This window comes from Corylus avellana, chromosome 11 (assembly GCF_965113065.1).
Source record: "Corylus avellana chromosome 11, dhCorAvel1.hap1.2, whole genome shotgun sequence".
NCBI classification, from domain to species: domain Eukaryota; kingdom Viridiplantae; phylum Streptophyta; class Magnoliopsida; order Fagales; family Betulaceae; genus Corylus; species Corylus avellana.
The window spans coordinates 278398-300287 of record NC_142500.1 but is presented as its reverse complement, the minus strand read 5'-3'; the positions used below and the strand labels follow the sequence as shown (position 1 = coordinate 300287).

The window sequence follows — 21890 nt, the reverse complement described above, 5'->3', positions numbered from 1 at the left end:
ACCGCCTCCGCTAACTACTAGGCGGTTAACCACATCCGAATAACCGCTTTTTTACTAACCACTTTTTTTTTTTGCCGGTTTTGAGGCTCACTTTAAACAATTTTTCTTTTCCTTTTCATGGCCATTTTAACATTAAAAATTGTTATATACTAAAATTCTTGTTGGTCACCTTCTATGAATCTATACAACATATAATACAAATAAAATTACAACAATTTTTGTAAATCATCACTTCACTTATAGTCTTGTACACAACATACAAATAAATATATATAATAAAACTATATATGTTATATGAAATATACAAATAAATATATTATATGAAATATATATATATATAAAGTGGTTAGCGGTTAGAGGTTTTTAAAAACTCAATAACCGCTAACCACTCACGACCGCAATTTTTAATAACCGCTTTCAAAAGCGGTTAGCTATTTTAAATTTTTACCCTTATCCAAACAGGCTTTTATCTTTTATCTTTTTTCTCAAGGAAAACTTGAAATAAAATCTTCATCGTTTACCCAAAAAAAAAAAAAAAATCTCTTGTAATTATTTTTAACTGCACCAAAGTCAAATCCCGTGGGAAGAGTAGGATTAGCCGAGAAGTAATTATAGGTTAGCTTTCTGAAGAATAATCAAATATGGCTGCACATCTTAAAAAAAATAACAATAATACATATATATATATATATATATATATATATACAACAAGGGGAGGGTAGCAATGTCTTTTTGACAACTGGAAGGGTAGTGCTCAAAATGGCGAAAACAGGATGACAACCTTTGGCAACACCACCCAGCGTCCTATTGCATCCACCCTTTAATTAACAGATTAAAAAAAAAAAAAAAGTCCAATGATTTTTAAGATTATTTCTGGTCGAAGATCCTTCGATAACATTTTAAAAAAAAAAAAAAAATTGTAATGTGCTCTGGTCTCTCATATCATAATATAGTAGTCGAACAAAATAGAGAGGAAGAGAGACAGAGCACTTGGCATTCTCTTCCGAGGACGACTCAGATAGCCCAAAACTTGGCGTCTCCAAGCTTTCCCAATCCAAACACTCAAAAATCGAATACCACTTTCCCTTCTCACCCTCTGTTCATCTGCGCTATCACTGCCATCTCTCTGCCTCTCCCTCTCCCACATTTCCATCACCATCCATGAGCCTCTGCATCTTCTTCCTCGCCTAGATTAACAGAATCCAATCCAAGTTTGTTTCTTTCCTTCTGGGTTTTCGATTTCAGCTTCTGGGTCTTCTTTGTTTTCTTCATCATCTTCTTCTTCTACTACCACTAATACATCGAATCATCGCTCTCATGGCTGCTTCGTCCTTCACATCTCCGCTCTGCACGTGGCTGGTCGCTGCTTGCATGTCTGTCACGTGCGGCGCAGACCACCCCACGAGCCCGTCCATGTTCGCTTCCTGCAAGAGACCGAACAAATGCAAGAGGAGGGTCTTGTCCAAATGCAGTTCTGAATTCCAGAGGGGCTTGATTCCCTCCCTCTGTGGATCCAGCATTCAGGGCCTCATGAGTACGTGCCTCGCTTTCGAGCCCTGCAATGAGTACTATAGCTCCAAGGGCCTCTCTTCTATGGGATTTTCCTCCCTGTTCGGATCCAAGAGTGTTCCTCTGAATCGTAGACAGAGGCGTTTGAGTCGACCACCCCATTCCGGTAATCTTCTTTCTGTGATGCTATACTTAGTTTGAGCCGTTATTGGTGACTGGTAATTAAGTTCGTTTTCCTCTCTTTCTCTTTTGTTTTTTTAATTTTTATTCATTGAATTGGAAATCTGGGATTTTGTTAACATTCCTTATATTTCCTATTTGCTCTCGTGTGTTCATCTTTTATGGGTTTGCTTCGAATATCTTAATTTTAATGGGATTTCTTATGTGCATGTAGGTGGATTTGACTGATTAATTTAGTTTCTTGTTTTTCTTATGTGGTGTCGAAATTTGGTTTTATTCATGCTTCATTTGGTGCATAATGAACTATGAAAAGACGAAGAATTTAAATAATTGAGTCTGGAATTCTTTACAATATTGGACCTGCAGTCCACTCCAGTTACTGGTTTGGCTTATTGGAAAAAGAGTTCTTCATATTACTTGCATGCCAAAGCTATGGAAGGTGGGGAAATTGATACTAACAGGGGATGTTTCAATTTGTGTTTTTGTTCTGTGAGAACTGATTGTAGAACGCGGTTCATTCATTTATTCGTTTTTTATATATAGTTAAATGGGGATACCTGGAGTTAGGATTGAAAATGTAGCACATCTTAGGTTGTTTCTAGTTGCACATGTGGCTATCTTTGGCATGTTATCTCTGACAAGTATTCTGAAGAAAATTACAATCAGGTGGTTCTTGTTATAGCATGTGTATGAAATGGAAGTTCTAATTTTGCAAAGTACAAGAGTATTGTGGCTCGTCATTTTTAAATACATAGAATAATGCAGCTCTCTCTCTGTCTGTCCCTGGTGAATGGGTTGGTTACTTGAAAATGGTCCACTTATCTTGATTGTTATATTGTCATCAACAGACATGATTATTAATTTTTGGGCCTTGCTGGCGTATTCCCACTTTCTTGGCTTTGTAGAATTATTGATGTTGAGGGCTTGCAGCAGTCCTGTCAATTCAAACCTTAATGTTGATATTTTTTTCTTTGTGGTTGTGGACTGAATTGTCTGCTCAACCTAATGTAGATATTTATTCTTTGGTTTTGGACTGAATTTCATATCATAATCTTGATATTTATGGGTTGTCTTCACTTACGCAGGTGTTAGTATTTATTGTTTTGATACATGAATCTTTTTTTGATAAAGCTTTGAAATTATAAAGTTGTGCTGATGTGCTAACTACATACACACGCCACCTTTGTGAATTTATGAATACTCCAGGGGAAGCCATGGCTGTAGCAGTGCAACCTGTCGAGGAAGTCACCACAAGAAAGAAACCTCTCACAAAGCAAAGGCGAGTAGTTGTGACAGGGATGGGTGTGGTGACCCCACTTGGTCATGAGCCAGATGTCTTCTACAATAATTTGCTTGAGGGTGTCAGTGGCATAAGTGAGATTGAGACTTTTGATTGTGCCCAATTTCCAACGGTAAACCATATTTAAGATCTCTCTTCTTCTGCTGCTCGCTCTGCAGTTTGTTCTTAGAATTCTTTTTCTCCAGAGAATTGCTGGAGAGATCAAGTCTTTTTCAACTGATGGATGGATTGCACCAAAACTTTCCAAGAGGATGGACAAATTTATGCTTTACATGCTTACTGCTGGTAAAAAAGCCTTGGCAGATGGTGGAATTACAGAAGATGTAATGAATGAGTTAGATAAAACAAAATGTGGAGTTTTGATTGGCTCAGGAATGGGTGGCATGAAGGTAACATCAAGCCTTCAGCAGTTTGATATTCAATATATAATGAGAATGGAACATGGTTGAAAAATATTAAGTTAACCTGAGCTTATACTGATTAATATGCAATCTGATTGACAACAAGAGAATTCTGAAGACTGTAAGTTGCTGTCATGTCTGCTGCCTATGTGGTTTCCTCCTGCTCTGAAATTTGCAATTTAAATCAAGTTCTAGCATTTGCTACATGCTTTGGTACTGGAATGGTGCATGTTCCAAACTTGTTTTCTTTCTCTCTCTGGCTGTAATGAGTTCCTGGCAGGAAATGGAATCCAAATTATACTGCCTTACATGAAGCCACATGACCTGCAGATGGGATGGGAAATTAGATTAATTATGCGAGTTAGCATTAATTATGAATTGACTGCTTCTTTTGGGTGTTCTGTGTTTTGAACAGGTTTTTAACGATGCGATTGAAGCTTTAAGGGTCTCATACAAGAAGATGAATCCTTTCTGTGTCCCTTTTGCAACTACAAACATGGGTTCTGCCATGCTTGCGATGGATCTGGTTAACTTAATATACATATTTTTTAAACTTTTGATACGACTTGCAATTTGGGACTTGACATTTTAACGGCTCATTTGCTTATCAAATTACAGGGATGGATGGGCCCAAACTACTCTATCTCTACCGCCTGTGCTACAAGCAACTTTTGTATATTGAGTGCAGCAAACCATATCATTAGAGGCGAAGCTGTAAGTGTCTTGCATTTACTCTTGCTCTGCCATGGAACTGTGGGAGTCTTGTATTATTTTAGTTTGTATAGGTCCAACCTGGAAAAGAAAAACTAACAATGAAATAAGTCCAAAATAAATTGCAATATTTACCAAAATTATTGTGCAGGATGTAATGCTTTGTGGCGGCTCAGATGCAGCAATCATACCTATTGGTATCTCTTTTTTACTTCCCTATATCAAATTTATCTCATCATTCAGCAACTTGTAATGGCATGAAGTTTACATAATCTATTTTCTACTTGTTGATGCAGGCTTGGGAGGTTTTGTGGCATGTAGAGCACTTTCCCAGAGGAATGGTGAACCAACAAAAGCTTCACGGCCTTGGGATAGTGTATGTTATCAACAATCCTTTTGCTTCCGTATCTTCTTTTTTTCTTGTCATTGTTTACATCTCAGAACTTTTAGAAAATATTTTTTGAAATATGAAAATAATAAATAAAAATAGGAATGGATCAACTATACATTGTGTTCTTGTCAGCGAAACTAGTTATTGTAAGTGTTGTGATTCAAAGGGTAAACAAACCTGGATTTATGGGTCATGTGGATTTAGTGTTCTATTTTCTCATAGAAATAGGAAACTATGTTCATAATTTCTTGATATTATATGTAGTCAATATATAGCTCTTATGTTGATAACTAAGAAGTTCTGGATCTGATTTTCTCTACCAAATGAAATTTAAGCAATTCTCACAAAGTTACTTCATTCATTCTACGATTGCTGATTGAGGGAAGATATTTGAGACCTCAATCCTGATAGCTTCATGTGTACTACTTACCATGAGATCTGATTTTTGTTATTGAACAGAATCGTGATGGATTTGTTATGGGAGAAGGAGCTGGGGTTTTGCTCCTAGAAGAATTAGAGCATGCTAAGGTATTTCACCCTAAATTGAATATATGTCTGTAGGCACTTTCATTTTTGCCAGTGAGCTCTTCTTGTGGCTCACTTTCTTTTAGATTGTTGTCCATTACGTACCTTAACCCCCTTTCAATGGCATTTCTGCTGCCCCTCTGTATATCCATTGGTATTCAACTTACAGGAGTGAATCATGAGATGACTTTTCATTGTGTTATTCTCAACTGCCACTGCCTCTGATTCTTCATGAATTGATCTTCCTATCTATATTTTCGTGCTTGCTAAAAAGTAGTGAAGCTCAATCATTTCCTTGCATAACCTGTGATAAGATGTTTCTTCTGGGTGATTAATTCTGTCAGCTGATTTCCCTTTTTTTTTAAAATAAAAAAAAAAATTTGCAGAGAAGAGGTGCAAATATCTATGCAGAATTTCTTGGTGGAAGCTTCTCCTGTGATGCTTATCACATGACTGAGCCACGCCCTGATGGTAATTTGCCTTCTCTTTGGTACTAGAAAACGCCGTATTTCTTTCAAAAAATTTCTTTTTTGAAATTCACCTTCACCTGTATTTCTTTTTTGACTTTACTTATCCCAAAAAAGAAAGTCTTCAGTGAACATGCACAATGGACGCATGGCCTGCACCAACTCTTCTTGAATTCTTTTTCATCATGATAATTTTTGCTCATATTTATATGATGCTGCTCTGAAATTGTATCCCTGTTTAATCTTAACTATCTTGAAATTTGAGTTGCAGTTGACCAAATCATAAAATGCTTTTTTGTACCAAAAATATTGATAACAAAGGACTACGGTGCAGGAAGGACAAATAAAACCTGAAAACTAGTCACATAATTGTCAAAGCTCCACTCAGTTAGACTATCTGGAACCGTATCCTCTCTTAAGAAAGTATCTTTGTAAAAAAAAAAAAGGTAGGCCAAACCAACATGATTGGCAACCTACTTGTGTTGAAACTGCCAAGGTGCCTAGTTGACGGGTTAAATTCCATTATATACACATACAAACTGCCATGGATAAGTAAGTTTGATAAACATTTCTATATACAGTCATGTAGTAACTGTTCTGGTTGGTGTCACATTGGAAGCTGAGGCAGGCTCCTTAGGGAGATTCACGGCTAAGCGTGTGGTAGTGTCCCCGTGTAGGACTTTTTATGTCCAAAACTTGTGCCAATTTTGATACATGACATTCTTGTTCATGTCTATCATTGTTTAATTCTAAAAGTTTCAGCTCCTACTATCTGGACTAGTTTTCACCTAATTTATGTTTATAAATTTCCAGAAATAGTTATTAGTACTTGAAGATATTTACAAAATTATTCATGGCTTAGTACATCCAGAATTGCTACAAGCACTTTCTTTCGAGCATGCTTTTTTATTTTCCCCCACTCAAGTTAAGTATATTGTTCACCACCGCTTTTGGACCTTGTATCCTTCCATAACATCTTGGGCTAAAATTTGTAATTCATGTCTCTCATATCCCTTCAAAAACAGGGGCCGGTGTTATCCTCTGCATAGAAAAAGCATTAGCTCACTCTGGGGTATCCAAGGAGGATGTGAATTACATAAATGCACATGCTACATCCACACCAGCTGGAGACCTGAAAGAGTACCAAGCTCTTATTCACTGTTTCGGCCAGAATACTGAGGTAACTTGGATGCATAATGTTTGTCCGTCATGTCACTAGGTTCTAATATTATCATGTTGCAAATAAAAGACAGGATTCCGATATTGCCATTCTTGAATAAGATCTCTGCTTTCTACAGTTAAGAGTGAATTCTACAAAATCTATGACCGGTCACCTATTGGGAGCAGCTGGTGCTGTGGAAGCTGTTGCAGCAGTACAGGTAAACAATTTATGTCTCCAGTATCGTGATTTTAAATTCGAAAAACCATATTCTCAAAGGGTTTATAGGAATTGTTTTTCTTTTGTCCTTGAGCAGGTGTAATTTCAATTTAAGAAAGCAGACATAACAAGTTGCAGTTTTTTGCTTATTGATATGCATGCTGTTGTGTTTCTTCATATAGGCAATACGGACAGGGTGGGTTCATCCAAATATCAACCTGGAAAACCCAGATGAAGGCGTGGTGTGTTTGCCCATTTTATCTTTTGTCACTTTTCATTGATATCATGATGTTCCATGGCATTATTTCTTCCTTAAACGTGATGATTTAACTTCAATTTAGTTAGGCTGCGGGACTGCAAATCCAGGGAGCCTGGGATTCAACACTCCCTGGATGCGCACACTTACATTATTCATCCCAAAAAAAAAAAAAAAAAAAAAAAAGATGATTTAACTCCAAGCATCGTATTGTCTGATGTTGCTAATGTATGAATTCAGGACACAAATGTGCTGGTGGGCTCAAAGAAAGAGAGACTGGACATTAAAGTGGCGTTGTCTAATTCATTTGGGTTTGGTGGTCACAACTCATCAATCATTTTTGCTCCTTACAAGTGAAATAGATCTGGTGGGCTACTCCAACCTGCTGTTTGATGCCGAAGGTATGTAGGTTCCAAGGTATCTTCTATTTGTAAGCAATAGAAATTTGGATGTGTGTCTGTGTGTGTGGGAGAGAAGGGTCAAAAACATTATACAAGGAAATTTAGTCGATGAAGGTCCTTTCTTTTTGCTACATGATAACAATGAAGGTCCCTCATTGCTGACATTCAGGTAGAATTTTAGAAAGCAAAAGGTTTTACATTAACTGTAGGATATAGAACATTATGAGCATTTTTTACACCTGTTTGCTTAATTTACTAAGAGAAGTATGTTATAGAAACTATAGTCTTTGTTAGGTTTATTGTAGTAATTATGGGCTGGCTACATCGTGCAGTTGGTGAGTGCCAGGAAATTTGGTTGGTTGCCGGGCGTCACGCAATCGAATTGGTTGGACAGCTGGTCACAAGAGAATTCTGATAGCCTTATGGATTGAGATAGAGAAAGCATGGAGTTACACCGGCGGGTTATCATGCAGTACTCTTGCTTCCATTGTTAAAAGATTTTACTTTTATCAGACTTGACGAAGTAGGCCATGATCTACTCGATATCCACAGTTGAACCAGTGTACATTGCGATACTGGCCTTGTCTTTGAGTTTCTTTTTCTTTCTTAAAATGTACAAGTAAATGGCCGATCTAATTGTTGTAGTGAATTTTGAGATGGGCAGTTTCATAGGTTATTATGCGATGCCCTATAGGCATCCTAGTATGTCTGCATCATGACCCTCGTCTTTTCTTCAATGCAAATACAATAATATCCCTCCCATGATAGTCTCGTAATGTTGTGATTTTATTTCTAACTGTTTAATGGCAAAAAAGTAAAGGACACTTTTTTTTATTATTATTATTATTATTTTTTTTTCTCTTTGGAGAAATTTTTCCCAACTTATTTTATAAAAATGACATGTATCCTCCATATGTGAGAAATTACATCCTTTTTCTAATTACAATAACAAAGTTGAAATAAATTTTATTCAAAAAGCATGTATTTTTTACATGCTATTTAAAAAACATGTATTTTTCACATAAGAAAAGTGACATGTCATTTTTATAAGGAAATTCTTTCAACCCAGTTTCAAAAAAGTCCAACGATGAGAAATTGACTTCTAGAGCATCCTTAGTTGACCAATCATTTCATTTTTGTGAGGTAATTTGCTAAAAAGTGTTCAAAATGAATCCCAAGCAGCCTCACCAATTTGGTGAGTCCCAAGAAAAAAAAACCATTCAAATTTTATGCTTTTTCTCTTCTTCCTTTTTTGTTTCCTTTTCTCATGCACACTTCACCTCCCTTGGAGTGATGATTCACATCACGCCGGGCGTGCATGAACAGTCATGCACACTCGGTTAATTTTTTTTTAAAAAAAAAATTAAAATATTATATTTTAATATTTTAAAATATTAAATCAATCGGGCGTGCATGAACAATCATGCATGCCCCGCGTGATGTTTATCATCACTCCCTCTCTTGAGGTGAATGATAATTGGAGAGGAAATAATCTTATTTATATTGAAAGCATGACATTTAAAATATATATATGACCATTAGTAAAAGACAAATTTTTGAAAGTATGACTGTTAGAAAAAATCAATTTTTTAAAAATACAACCTTTTACAATAAGATAAATATTCAAAAATATGATTGTTGGGAAAAGACAAACATTCAAAAATTAAAAATAAAATCTTGAAAAAAGAAAATTTAAATGGAATAATGAAAAAGGGATTGCTAAAATGGTAAGAAGGACGGAAATGCTTTAAAAAAATTGAAAGCTAAAACAAAAACAAAAAAATAATTTTTGAACTATTTTGGCCAGTAAATTTTGGTGACCCTCTTGACTGACAAAAAAGTTGGGATACCTCCGGGTATCCGAAATAATAGCACCTGTAGGGATCCTTGGGATTTAATTAAATTTCATAATTTTTATGAACATAATGTCACACCATTTAGCAAAATAAACACCTAACCCAAAAATTTTAATTGGACCTGGTTTTTCACTTAAGATTTAACATGAAATGATGCCAGAAACTTTAATTTGTACAGTTGCGATGATATTTATAGCATACATACCATGAAGGAAACAAACCTCTAGGTGAACTACAAAATTAATTGCAAGCAAAACTGCTCATTTAAATTATGAGCGTTTCCCTTTTACATTGTAATGATACCTCGATTCCTATTATCTATAATTACAACATACATAAATCTGAGCCTCCAAATTAAATAACCAAGAAAAAAGAAAACACATAATCTAGAGTTGCAAATCTTCAAGATGGTGTGTACTCTAAACAATGTAGATGGTTCTTTTCACCTGCTTCATTTCTTGCTGCCCTTCTTCTTTTGACTCCTTTTAAACTTCAAGCCCTTACTGGAGAGTGCCATTGAGGCACTCTTCCCTTCAAGCTTTTTTGTCATTTTTACCACACCTGCCATCCCTTTTCTTGCAGCAGCCCTATGCTCAGGTCTACGGCTCATCATTTTGCGATCAAGCGGCCAATATGCATATGGTTCAAGCTTATCCTTCCTCTTCACATCCCCACCTGCCTTCTTGCTAGAGTACTCGTTACCTTTGTAAGCCCAACCACCAGAGTCTGAGGTTTTCCTGCGCTTCTGGATTCTCCTTGAGTTCACTGACAAGTGACTGCCTGCTTCACTCTTGGCATCCAAATCAGGGTCGGAGGGTGTTTCCTTCTTTGTTTCTTCTCCTTCACGAATAATCAAGCGCCCTTCAGGGTCCAGTTCTGGCTCATCCAAATCTACTTTCCGCTTTAGATGCTTAGCTCGAAGAGATAACATTGTTTTTTGCCTATCAAGCAAGTCAAGTGGCTCATCTTCTAATTGGTCGAACAAGTGCTCGGGCAAGTTCTTAGTTGCTCTACTCTTGGATCTGGAGAGAATAAACGAAAATTGTATCAGTTGTGACTTGTGAAGCACAAGTTCATAAAAAGCATTGATGATGTTCAATGAAGCAGCTACCAATACTATCCTAGTAAAGGAAATTTGTCTTGTCACGTCAGGACAATTTGATGGTAACAGTAGAGAAAGAGAGAAGAGCCCATACTGTTCATGAGTGGACCCGACTTTGTCAACTATAAGATCTCCAGAGAATAATTGATCAACAGAACTCTATTTCGACGGCCTAAAATTATTAAACAAACTAAACTGCAGGTTTGGGATGTGTCAATTACACAAATGTCTAGTGTCCAAGATTATAAATGGTTTTTTTTTTCTTATAAGCATTGTATAAATGGTATATCCTGTAATGGCTAATCTAACATACTCCAACCAGTCATGAACATGAAATAAGCAGACTCAAATGTTCAACAAACCAACCGCAATAATGATGCTTTGGACTTTAGCTGTGAGGAACCGTTGCTCTGTCGACCAGACATTGTCCTGGCGTCCATGTACTCAGCATCACTTCCCTCGCTTTCATCATCACCAAAATCAGAAAATATTTTTGTATCATTCCATCTGCTTAGCCTGAAAAGATAAAAATAAATAAGTACAAAAAATCATCAATTATAATGAGTAAAAAAGATGGCTTCATTTCTTTGAACGCATTTGAATTTGCATATGGACTCACACAATGACAATGGGCATTAACTACATTAATAGCACCTATAGTTCAGAAATAATCAAGGAGGCTAATTGTTAGAACTGGGATACCATGTGAGTACCATGGAGCCAAAAGTCCCACTGCTTGTCCACTAAACTTCTGGTACAGAACACATGGCATTTGTAAAAGAGAATAAATTCTATAAGGACCAGGCATAAACCAAGTCCTTTGTGCCTTCCAATAAACAATGGACACATCAGCATATTACACCAAATAAGATAAAGAGGAAAACGCATGATTTTTACTCCTCTTCAGAAAACCTATCGTTCCCATTCAGATAAAAGAACCCATAGATCCACCGCCCACCCCACTGCCCACACCACTGTCACCTCTGTCTCCTCCGTCAAGTGCCACTAAAAGTTCCTCCGTTGCTACTATAAGTTCTTAGATTTATTGTCTTTCTCGCTCTACTCTCTAACTTTCTTTCTCTATCTACTTCTCTCTCCCTATGGTTTCCACCAGAAAAGATTTCTGGAAATGATTTGTGGGTTTTAGATTTTGGAGATAATCAGATTAGTGGAGAGTTACCTTCTTACGGGTTGTTGAATTTGCGAGTTTTAAGATTGAGGAGTAATCAGTTGCTCGGATTTATACCAAAGGAATTACTAGAGAGTTCTGTGTTGGGGGAATGGGATCGTATTGGCAATGGGTTTACAAGTAGATCATTACACCTTGTTCAATTAACAATTGCTTGAGCAAAAGCGTTCAAACAAATAAATGTGATGAGATTGATATTTAAGATGGCGTACAACAGCATTGACGGAGGAGAGGGCGGTGGCGGTGGCAGTGGCGTGGCAATGGGGTGGGCGGTGGGTCTGTAGGTTCTATCTAAATGGGAACAGTGGGAGTTTTTTTAGGAGAAGTAAAAATCATATGTTTTCCTATTTATTTTGTTTGGTGAAATATACTGAAGTGTCAATTTTTTACAGGATGGCACAAAGGACCTAGTTTATGCCAGGTCCTTATAGAAGTTATTCTCTTTGTAAAAAAGACCAACATGGTATCATTATGCCTTTTACAGGTAACTAGAAATTGGAATGTTTTAAACACATATCAGAGCAATAGATTCATGTACTTATTGATGGCAGATACACAAAAACATGTGTGTACATCTGGGTACATGTAGTGTACATACATCATTAATATTATAATGCAAGAGATTAAACCTGGATGTAGTTGCTTTTGACAGTTGAGAGCTTGCTTCTGATTTAGTTCTTAGCTTCTTCTCCTTCCGTTCCTTGATCTGTGTTTGACAAGAATGGAATACATCAAAAATGACACACTCAAGTTTTCTTTCTAGCAAATGATGACTTTCAACAGACCTTCCGTATATTAGTAAGGAGTTTCATGTGTTCCTCGGGCATTACAGCCTTAACTGCCTCAAGACCGCACTTCTTGACCAGAATTTCAAGGAGATGCTTAACCTGAAAAGGAATAAAAAATTATCAAAGAATTTGGGATGATCAATGAATGAAATCATGGCCATTTGCCATAGCAATTGAAAGAGTTACAAAAAATTCTGATTAGCCAACCTTGGCTTTAAAGTGGTTTTTGGTGTTATCTTGCCACTTCAACAAGCCTTCCACCATGCTCGTCAAATGCATTTGCAACCCTTCAGGCTGTGATTTAGCCACCAACACCTTTAACAGACCTAAATTAGCCTGCATTGAAAAACAGTACAGAATACCTTAAGATAAGATCAGAGAGAGAGAGAACAATGACTTATTAAGTGGTTCAGTGAAACAATGTAAAATGAGAATAAACTATATATATCAAAGGAGAGGGAGAAACCTTGATAATTTCTTTATTCTTTCTCTGGAGGAGGAGAAACGTGGATGGAAGTAAATTGCATGCAGTTGAAACAAGATCTGAAAACTCGTAAGCCAAGCGAGCTAAGCCTTTGACTGCAGCACTGACCATGTGAGGTGTCTCACCAGCTAGTCCTCCGGCTACCTGTCACATGAATGAATTTTACTTAGCACAACCACCACAAGTCCAATTTCTAAAAAAAATGAAGATTCACCATATAAAATCAATTCAAGATGATAGCAATTCTAGTTGATAGTTTAGTCAACAGCAATCAAAAGAAAGAAGGAACCTTGACAGTATACCTTTTGGCATTCTAAAATGTATCTAAAACTTCCATTAAATAGAGTCAGCACTTCAATAAATTTAGTAATGAATTTCGAACAATGGTTCAATTCGTACCATGTTAAACAATTGAAACAAATTTTCTCTATTTCCGCCTTTCTCTTCATCCCCACATGCATGGCCAATTTGGACAAGAATATCATATGCTCTGTTTCTTGTTTTTTTATTTGCCTGCAAGAAAAATTATTGTATAAGACAGATCAGAATATATAAAGCAGCAAGTTCAGAAGCCAGTGTGTGTGTGTGGGTGTGCATGTGAGAGTAATTCAAGCCGACACAAGTTACAGTTTTTTTTTCAATAATAAATGTTTTTATAGATGCAACTGAACACCATACAAAACCAATGAACCATCAATACCATCATTATCATAACCACCACCAAAACCACCATTTATTTATTACACATCCTCAACCGCTGCAACTAAAGCAAGAATGCAACCAACATGCCGTCTGTCTGTCATTTCATCAATCAAGATATTTTCAACAGAACCAATCCAAAAAGAATCACAAGAGTTTCTTGAACTATATGACAATACAAGGATCATTACAAAACAGAAGGAATTGTAAAATAATTTTTGTAAGCCACTGACAGTTTTTAAGCAGTAACAAAGAGAATATCTTAGACAGACAGAAGAGAAAGGAAACTTTAAACCCAACACTTTAGGTAAATGATAATGACAGCAAACTTAAAAGTGAAGCAAATAATTTCAACCATGAAAAGAGCACCATGTCCAAGAGATTTAAGGATAAATTTAAATGAATAAGGCTCCCAGAGCAACCAGCATAATATTCTACCACCAGTCGAGAAACAAAAACAAAAAATGGATAAGGCTCCCAGAATACCTCTTTAAGTGCAAGTATTGTTTCTGTTAGGAAAGAACTAATGATGTCAAGTCGCCGCTGCTCTGAATCATCCTGTAAACAACAGCATAAATTCTAATGTCAATATTAAGTTGCACACTTATCAAGTTTGAACCCAAACGCAGTTGAGTATTGCATTTTAAGGTGAATAATACCAATAATAATAATGTCACTCCTCTCTTCAACTACCTTGGCAACATGTACTATTAGAAAGTACAGGCAATCAAGTCTGTGACGTTTGGCGGAAAAGTGGCATGAAGGTAGCACTTCAATCATAAGCCCAAGCAATTCCTCGAGCTTCACTGAAAGAAACCCATCACAGTTCTGCCCACACAAATCCCACACAGCAAAGAGTTCATATGTCAAGACAACTTTATTTGAAGAAGACAGGGACAAAAGAGTTTTTTGATGTGGCTAAAAGATGCCTTAATTATAATGGCTCTTCTAAATATAGGAGAAATATGGGGAATAATCCACAAAACAAAATGCACATCCTGATGTCTGGGATTTGCCTGCCGCTACTACTTAGACTTCAGTCAGATAAACCACCCAACTTGTATCAGTTAGTCAGTTACCATGGTTCCTCCCATTCTACAAACTCGTGATATTACAACAGGAAGGTAAAATGGGCACGGATTATCTGCAATATGCTGCATGCAATAACATGATGGTAAAGATAAAAGTCAAAAGCCTCTGCAATTACAAACAAAAATACCTTGAGAATAACTGAAAGAACTTTGTACGCCTTCTTTTGTATCAGACCTTCAGCATCCTGCAGTTCAAAAGCTCTTCACTCTTAATTACATCATCCTTTCCATTATAAGAAGTGCCTTCTAGAGATTTCCTCCATAGACAGCAAAGGTAAATCACCAAATTATATAGAACCATTTACAAACCTGTAATGCAGGCTTTATTGCGACAAATAAAAGATCAATCTCTTTAGTGTTCAAACCAGGCAAAAGTGAAACTGCCAAGTCAAATAGCCGTGCCCTGCAGATAAGATGAAGGAATAATTACAATGCCAATATCACAAAACTCTTAACACTTTTAATCTGATGAAAGAAAGATATTTGAGACTTTATAATTGAAAATGATACATATGAGACCAAAAAGCTGTCACATGTGACCAAACATGTAGCAACATATAGTAGGAAAAAGGAGAAAAAGGAACACCTCAAAAGTGATGGTGAACTTTCATTTGAGGCATGGTCAATCTGCATAGAACTAGAATTTCTTGAATTTTCTGGTTTTCCAGCCGCTTGAGTGACCTTCAAAAGCTTCTGCATTGTACTTTTGAAAAACCTTGATACTACTTCTTTCTCTGATATTGAAGCAAGTTCACCGATTGTGGACTGCACAGAGCAAACAACATTATTATAAACTTTACCCAAAACCTAAAAATACAATATTAAAGCTACAAGCTTCAAAATTGTAATTAGCTTTTCCAAGGTGAAAAGCACTTCTAAAACAGAGGTTTCATTCAAATGAAGAAGATTATGTTGCAATCATCTGGTGATCTTCAGAGTGAAAACTGTCTCCCATTTCTGGGCCTGTAAGTAGAGCTAATGCATAAACTTCCCAATAAATAAATAATAAACACAGAGGTGGGGGTGTGTATATACATATAAAGAAAATGCACAAATAAATTTAATAGAAAATTAAAAATAAAATCTATCTGCATCAGCCAAGATGCATGGTAGCGATGTTCTCAATTGATTGAGATGGTTTAAGTACCTGTAAAGAACCACCATCATCCTTTTTAGATTGCATGAGGACACCTGACAAAACAGTTAATAACTCACGAGCAGATGACTTAAGCACACTCATATTATCTGCTGCAACCTGTTGGCTGTAATGGGCCACTGCTCGCTGTCTGGGAATACCTTCTTCAGTATCAGGCATCTCAATTTTCTCTTCCAAAATTTTCTTATTCTGTTGAATAAGAATCTGCAAACTGGAGCATATTACTCCGCGAGTATCAGGCTCTTCATTAAGGGCACTACATAAAGCTTTCTCTAGATCCTTGAAACTTTCAGCAGTATCCAAAGGATAGTTGCAAAATGAAGGCAATAAAGACCACAGAGAGTACACAAATGCATTTGCAGTCCTTGATGAAATAACCCGTCCATGTAGCTCAAGCTGCAAAAAGATAGAAGTGATTAGCAAATGCCATTTAAAAAAAAAAAAAAATCAGAGAGAAAAACAGCATCTAATTGGTCTGAAAGGTTTTACCTTTCGAGATTTCTGCTTCATCAGTCCAATCATACCCAAAACTGAATCTGTGAAGAAGCTTAAATGGGCACCTATCGTATACTGCTTCAGAATTGGAAAGAGCCAAACATTTGCCTCAGATAGGTCTTCAGCCTCCAAATTAAGAGGTAGAAGGCCCAAAAAAGTTTCAGGTCCTAATGCACCAAGAGCTGATCCAAGGCATTCATGCAGCTGCATATTGATGAATCAGAATGTTAATACATAGTGCAAAGCTGAAAACTGGTAGATAAAGTAAGTAAATTGGGGGGGGGGGGGGGGGGGGGGGGGGGGGGGTGCAGACTTCCACATTATCTTCAGCAAAAACCATAATATCAGCGCAATTTGCAGCCAACAAACAGTATTTTGCCAGTAAATGAAAAGAAGTGCTACACTTAAAGTCTTCAGAGCATAGATAGTATGTGTAGATCACAGCAAGCCCAAATGACCTAGACGCTCAATCGTTTTGTTTTTAGTAGTGGCTGACACTGCATGCCAGTCAACAAATAACATGGATGGATCACAACATTAATGAAACCCATTAACAAATTCAACACGCAATGATTTGCAAGTATCAGTCTGTTATTGCAATCTATCCCTTGAACAATTGCTATTGGACTGCGAAGCTCCATAAACTCTTCCGAGAGGTTATAAACAAGACATTAAGTCAATATCTACCATTCATAAGTAAAGTTATAAAATAAGTTTTAGTTCCTTGGATCTATGGTTTTGTGGCACAAGGTTCTGAATTTGTTCCATCTTGGATAAAGATGATTCTGAGCAATGCAGTTTAAACTAGAATGAAAGGATGTAGGGATACAGGATATTTTCATAGTAATCACCAAAAACTATAGAGATAAAGCAAAGACATACTGAATAAGAAAATCCAGAACTCCAAAAAGAATGAACTGTTAGTCATTCTAAAAGAATACATATTCTAACACTTCGCTGACATAACAATTCCCAAACACTTTTGATGCAAACCTCTGTAAGTGTTTGGGACTTGTTATTTTTATTAAGTAAAATAAACAAGTCCCCAGAACTTGCAGAGGGTTAGATCAAAATGATGATATTATAGGGTCATTACTAGCTATAATACAATGCAACACTTGAAAAATACCAATACCTGTTTCCTGAAAGGAAAATCTTCATCAGGCAACTTCTGCATGCCCGCCAAGCTGCTAAGGATCCCCCTCAAAAGATAAGAAGAATAACGCCCTGAATGATAAAAGTTTTGATAACATTATAAATTTAGATCCATGAATATAAAAATAAACATACAATAACATAGTAGAAGATGTGATATCAGAAAGATGCAACCATCTGATGAAAGAATGAGGGAGATCATCCCTGCACACAGCATCAGATGGCATGATCTTCTATACATGCAATACTTCTGATACAAACAACTGGGAATCAAATAGAAATCTCAAAGTGAGCACGACTAGAACAAAAGAACTTAGAAACAGCAATGGGAATACCTAATTTATCAAAAATTGTTGAAACAACTTGAAAGGCCATGTCCCAGACAGCAGCATAGTGATAATCAAGTAAGCTTTCAATAGTTACACATATTTTTTCAATGATAGTAGGCCTGGACCTCCTTGCATCATTGTGTGGATTCATCATAATCTGATCAACACCTTGTTTGATCAAGCTTTCATCAATGCAAGCATTTATCAGACTCTTCAATGCATTCATGGCTGCATATATGGCCTCCTCATGTTCACATGCCAAAATATCTGCAAATACGAAAGAGAAAAATATACTAGCACATTGTCACTTTTGTTTAGCTGATAGTTAAAACTGATACATGCACTAACTTGGAGAAAGGTTCTCTAATCCAAGAAAAGTGAACATAATTACATCTTAAAAAGAAAATCAAACCTTTGAGTGCATTGAATACAACAGGGAGCTTTGTTACACATAATTGCCTATTAAGTGAATACATTTTAATCATTCCAACATCAAGCAAGCGAGCAGCGAATGTCATGGCATCCGCAGATGTCTCATTCGTGGAGACAGACAGAGCTATTGAGCTCATCAAATCAAGCAATGCCTCAGGAGAAACATCTAAATCTGGGACAAGAAGAAGTAAATACAAACTATCTGTTATGCGCCTTGTGACTAGCGGTTGGTGCAGTTCCAGTAGACTTTTGTAGTACTTGAGGATGCTCGTTGTGAACTTCATTGACATAAGAGGAAGACACTCTTTCAAAGCATCCAAAACATAAAGGACCTCCTGAGCTCCTTTGGATCCTTCAGTGGCATTCGAGTTCGATCCACCAGCAAGCAGAAGAGACCTTTCGAATATCTTTGTAACCCCTTCACTTGCAGGTGCCAGCACTGACACCTCTTGAAATCTTGATAAGGCATCTCGAAGACACAGATGTGATTGCCTTCTTACCTATTGTTCAGAAACAAATTAGCACACAGCTTCAAAGGTCAAACCAAACAGCAAGCTTGATAGATAAAACTAACACGTAAAAAGCACTGCAAAGATCAATTGCATCCCACCTGACATACTGTTGCATAATATATTGTTCCAAACACCTAATTGACTGTAAAGCTTTAATCCCCTTAAAGATTTACTCAAGATATGAATAACAAGTCCAAAAGATTATGCCTTACATTTAGATTGATATTTTACCCAAAGCAATTACTACAGTTTTGCAGTTATTTGGTAAGTACAAGAGTACCATACAAGCAATTACATTCTCTCATACACCAGGAATTGGTGTTGTATAATCATTATAGCCAACAAAAAAAGGAGGGTACAATTTACAGGCTACGTTATATGCGTATATTATTGAGCCACCTTTCTTTTAGAGTGAATATATTATGATGCCATCTTCTTAACGCTAGACAAAACAAACCAGTCACCATTGTGCTACCCTTCACTACACCACCACATTACTAGCGTCCATAGCCATCCGCATTAGATATTAGATATCCTAAGCCCCTGACAACATCTTCAGGTCTTATAAACAAAAAATTCTCATAGCAAAGACATCACCTCTATCCTTGCACAAAATTTGATTGCGCTTATTTACATAAAGTGCCAACATCTTTTGTAGATGAAATTATACAATGCATCTCATAGCCTAAACTTCTTATATACGGATTTAAGAGGACTCTTAAGCACATATCTAATCAGTACAGTAAGAATATGATTTACCCACTAGCTCACAGTCTCAACAGATATGTATTGGGTGTTCATAAAAACGAACCAAACCCCATTTAAAAGTCACCGAATTGTACATGAGATTTTTGCAATTCCACACTTGCCGGACAACAAAACTCTCTACAAAATGTGCTAGACTAATATGGATTATCCACGTCGAAAATACAGGAAACTCCCACAATTTATGTCTAAAACGAAGAGAACAAATTACGATTTTTTTATATATCACCTTAGGACGCGAGTCCGTGAGGAACCCCAATAGAACACCGTATAAGTGAGACAACTGAGACCAGCTGGGAGCATCTCGGACGATCAACAAATGGGAAACGCATTTCAATCCAGATGTTGCAGCGCCGTCTGACAACGACGGAGACCGAAGAACCCGAAGCAATAGGTCGGACAAGAACTCGGCCTTCTTGTGGAGAATTGCTGGGGGTATTCTGGGAAGGACAATGTGGAGGATGCTGAGAAGGGATTGGACGACGAGGAAAGGCTGGTCGGGCTCGGAGACGAGGCGGTCGAGGGAAGAGCAGGCGGCGCCGAAGTAGGCGACCGGTGTGGAAGGGAGGTTCTGGTCCTTGAGCTCCTGGGACATGGCGCCTATGACCGTGCAGAGGTGCTGGTGGTTCTCGTTCGTGGAGTTTCCGAAACGAGAGAGTATCGAATCGCAGAGTTCGTCGGAAGTTCCTTCCATGCCGTCGTCTCGTACGGTGGTTGAGTGGCGCTACTCCGTTGGTTGAGTGGTGCGGTGTTGCAGTGCTGCTGCGGTGGTGCAGTGGGTGCTGTTTCCCCGGTGACCGGCTTCGAAGTGAGGAGCGTTGCGGTGTGCAGCCGTGTGAGGCAACTGTTGGCGCTGCAATTTCGTTTTGTGATTAGTGAGTCGTGCGCTTAACTAGGTTATTTTGTGGAAGAAGAAGGCTGTTTGGTTGCAGCACTTGGTGGGAGTTGTTATTCCAGCGCACAGATAGCCTTATTCCCGCACAGGTACTCTCCTATTCCGATTTGGTGTTAAATTGCAATTTTTAATAAATAGCTTATTGATTCTAAAAAAGTGATTAAGCATTTCTTGGAATAAGTAAAAAATAATAATAGTCCATGCAGTTAGAAAAATTGACAGAATTTATTACCGTGTCACATCAACATGAAATAGATCGGGTATAAAAAATTGGTTAAACCACTCTCATGGCAATTGTAGGCGGTTCAACCACCCCCATTGGACATGCTCAAAGGGGTGATTGAATCACCCCAAGGCCATTAGGTGGTTCGGCCACCATCATTTAACACAATAACGAATTTTGTCAATTTTTTTAATGACATATAATAATTTGTTCTTTTTTGCTTGTCTCATGGAATGATTAATCATTTTTTAAAACTTATGGAGTTATTTGTCAAAACATCAAGTCACAAGAACAAAAAATTCATTTATTCATACAATTTATAAGTGGAGTGAGGGCGACTAGAGTTCATTTCATGAAGAGTAGTGATGTAATTGCTTGTAACTGCAGATGTAGTGTGACCTAGTGAGTTGCATCAAATAACAACAATAAGAAACGGATATGTATTTCTAGATATTGATTCTATCAAGTAATCTAAGAAATCTTCTCTAAGACGCTAGATACTTTATAGGTTTTAAAAGAAAATCAAGAAGAAACTCAACTAAGAGTAATTTTGATTAAACAAACTCAATCATAAACAACAATTGCATTCTAAGGTTTATAAAGTATGTATTTATAGGCCCCCAAACCCTAAACCTAATAAAAGTACGAAACTAGTTCGTATTGAAACCCTACGGCGCCCGTCCGAACGAAACTTAAGGCCCTCTGAACAGGAGCTAACATAAAACCCTAAAACCGCAATTCTACAATGGCTGTCCAGACGGGACATAACTCCGTTTGGACGGTCACTCACATAAAACATAAATAATAATAATAATAACATAGGCATCCGGACGGTATCCGGACGAGGACTTTAGACGAGGCTCTCGGGTTTAGACCCATCTGGACAGCCTGCATACAAGGCTTGCCGATCTACATCAACTACCCTTCTCACTTGAATTGGTTCTCACGTTTGATTATAAGGTTATTGTCATCATTATTATAGTTTTAACGTAACCTGAGTATAGCTTATGCTCACTATTTTTCAATTATTTGTATCTTTAATTATTTATAGGTGTTACACCTAACTCCACTTATGGCCATGACATTACCAATTGGCACAACCACTAACTCACACACATGGTTAAGGTTAACAATTTTTTACACGACTCACGAACCCAACATGAATTAGCGAGTTATAGTTGAGGAATTTGACTCATTTAA

At 37.2% G+C, this 21890-nt stretch overlaps 2 protein-coding genes across 3 annotated transcripts; one reads left to right on the top strand and one right to left on the bottom strand.

Annotated features, from left to right (window-relative positions):
* Positions 1-900: 900 nt before the first annotated feature.
* Positions 901-8295, top strand: FAB1 (fatty acid biosynthesis 1). Of its 2 annotated transcripts, none has more exons than XM_059575998.2 (14): positions 901-1675; positions 2896-3101; positions 3175-3378; positions 3806-3916; positions 4009-4104; positions 4253-4298; positions 4398-4477; positions 4952-5020; positions 5404-5488; positions 6510-6664; positions 6783-6863; positions 7045-7101; positions 7359-7519; positions 7852-8295. In XM_059575998.2, exons 1-13 carry the CDS (start codon positions 1318-1320, stop codon positions 7473-7475), a joined length of 1665 nt encoding a protein of 554 aa, XP_059431981.2. In that variant the 5' UTR covers positions 901-1317; the 3' UTR covers positions 7476-7519; positions 7852-8295. The 2 variants fall into 2 exon arrangements, with proteins under 2 accessions (XP_059431981.2, XP_059431979.2); XM_059575996.2 differs by having other exon boundaries at positions 7045-7104.
* Positions 8296-9473: 1178 nt separating this feature from the next.
* Positions 9474-20454, bottom strand: LOC132165389 (ARM repeat superfamily protein). The gene is made up of 18 exons (XM_088511719.1): positions 19802-20454; positions 18276-18795; positions 17870-18130; positions 17515-17606; positions 16374-16583; positions 15876-16280; positions 15315-15493; positions 15038-15131; positions 14845-14913; positions 14331-14465; positions 14124-14195; positions 13338-13451; positions 12921-13082; positions 12662-12790; positions 12452-12553; positions 12296-12372; positions 10844-10993; positions 9474-10397 (listed from the first exon to the last, which is right to left on the bottom strand). The coding sequence occupies exons 1-18, from the start codon at positions 20264-20266 to the stop codon at positions 9827-9829; spliced, it is 3807 nt and encodes a 1268-aa protein (XP_088367845.1). The 5' UTR covers positions 20267-20454; the 3' UTR covers positions 9474-9826.
* Positions 20455-21890: the final 1436 nt, after the last annotated feature.

What these genes read in the sequence shown, in the direction of transcription:
- LOC132165389 (XM_088511719.1), bottom strand. Translation starts at nt 20,266, where the DNA reads ATGGAAGGAACTTCCGACGAACTCTGCGATTCGATACTCTCTCGTTTC. An exon ending in CAATACTTGCACTTAAAGAG is followed by an intron (nt 13,452 to 14,123) that starts GTATTCTGGGAG and finishes TTTTTCTTGCAG; the next exon opens with GCAAATAAAAAAACAAGAAA. An exon ending in AAAACCACTTTAAAGCCAAG is followed by an intron (nt 12,554 to 12,661) that starts GTTGGCTAATCA and finishes ATTCCTTTTCAG; the next exon opens with GTTAAGCATCTCCTTGAAAT.
- FAB1 (XM_059575996.2), top strand. Translation starts at nt 1,318, where the DNA reads ATGGCTGCTTCGTCCTTCACATCTCCGCTCTGCACGTGGCTGGTCGCT. An exon ending in GTTTCGGCCAGAATACTGAG is followed by an intron (nt 6,665 to 6,782) that starts GTAACTTGGATG and finishes TGCTTTCTACAG; the next exon opens with TTAAGAGTGAATTCTACAAA. An exon ending in AAAACCCAGATGAAGGCGTG is followed by an intron (nt 7,105 to 7,358) that starts GTGTGTTTGCCC and finishes GTATGAATTCAG; the next exon opens with GACACAAATGTGCTGGTGGG.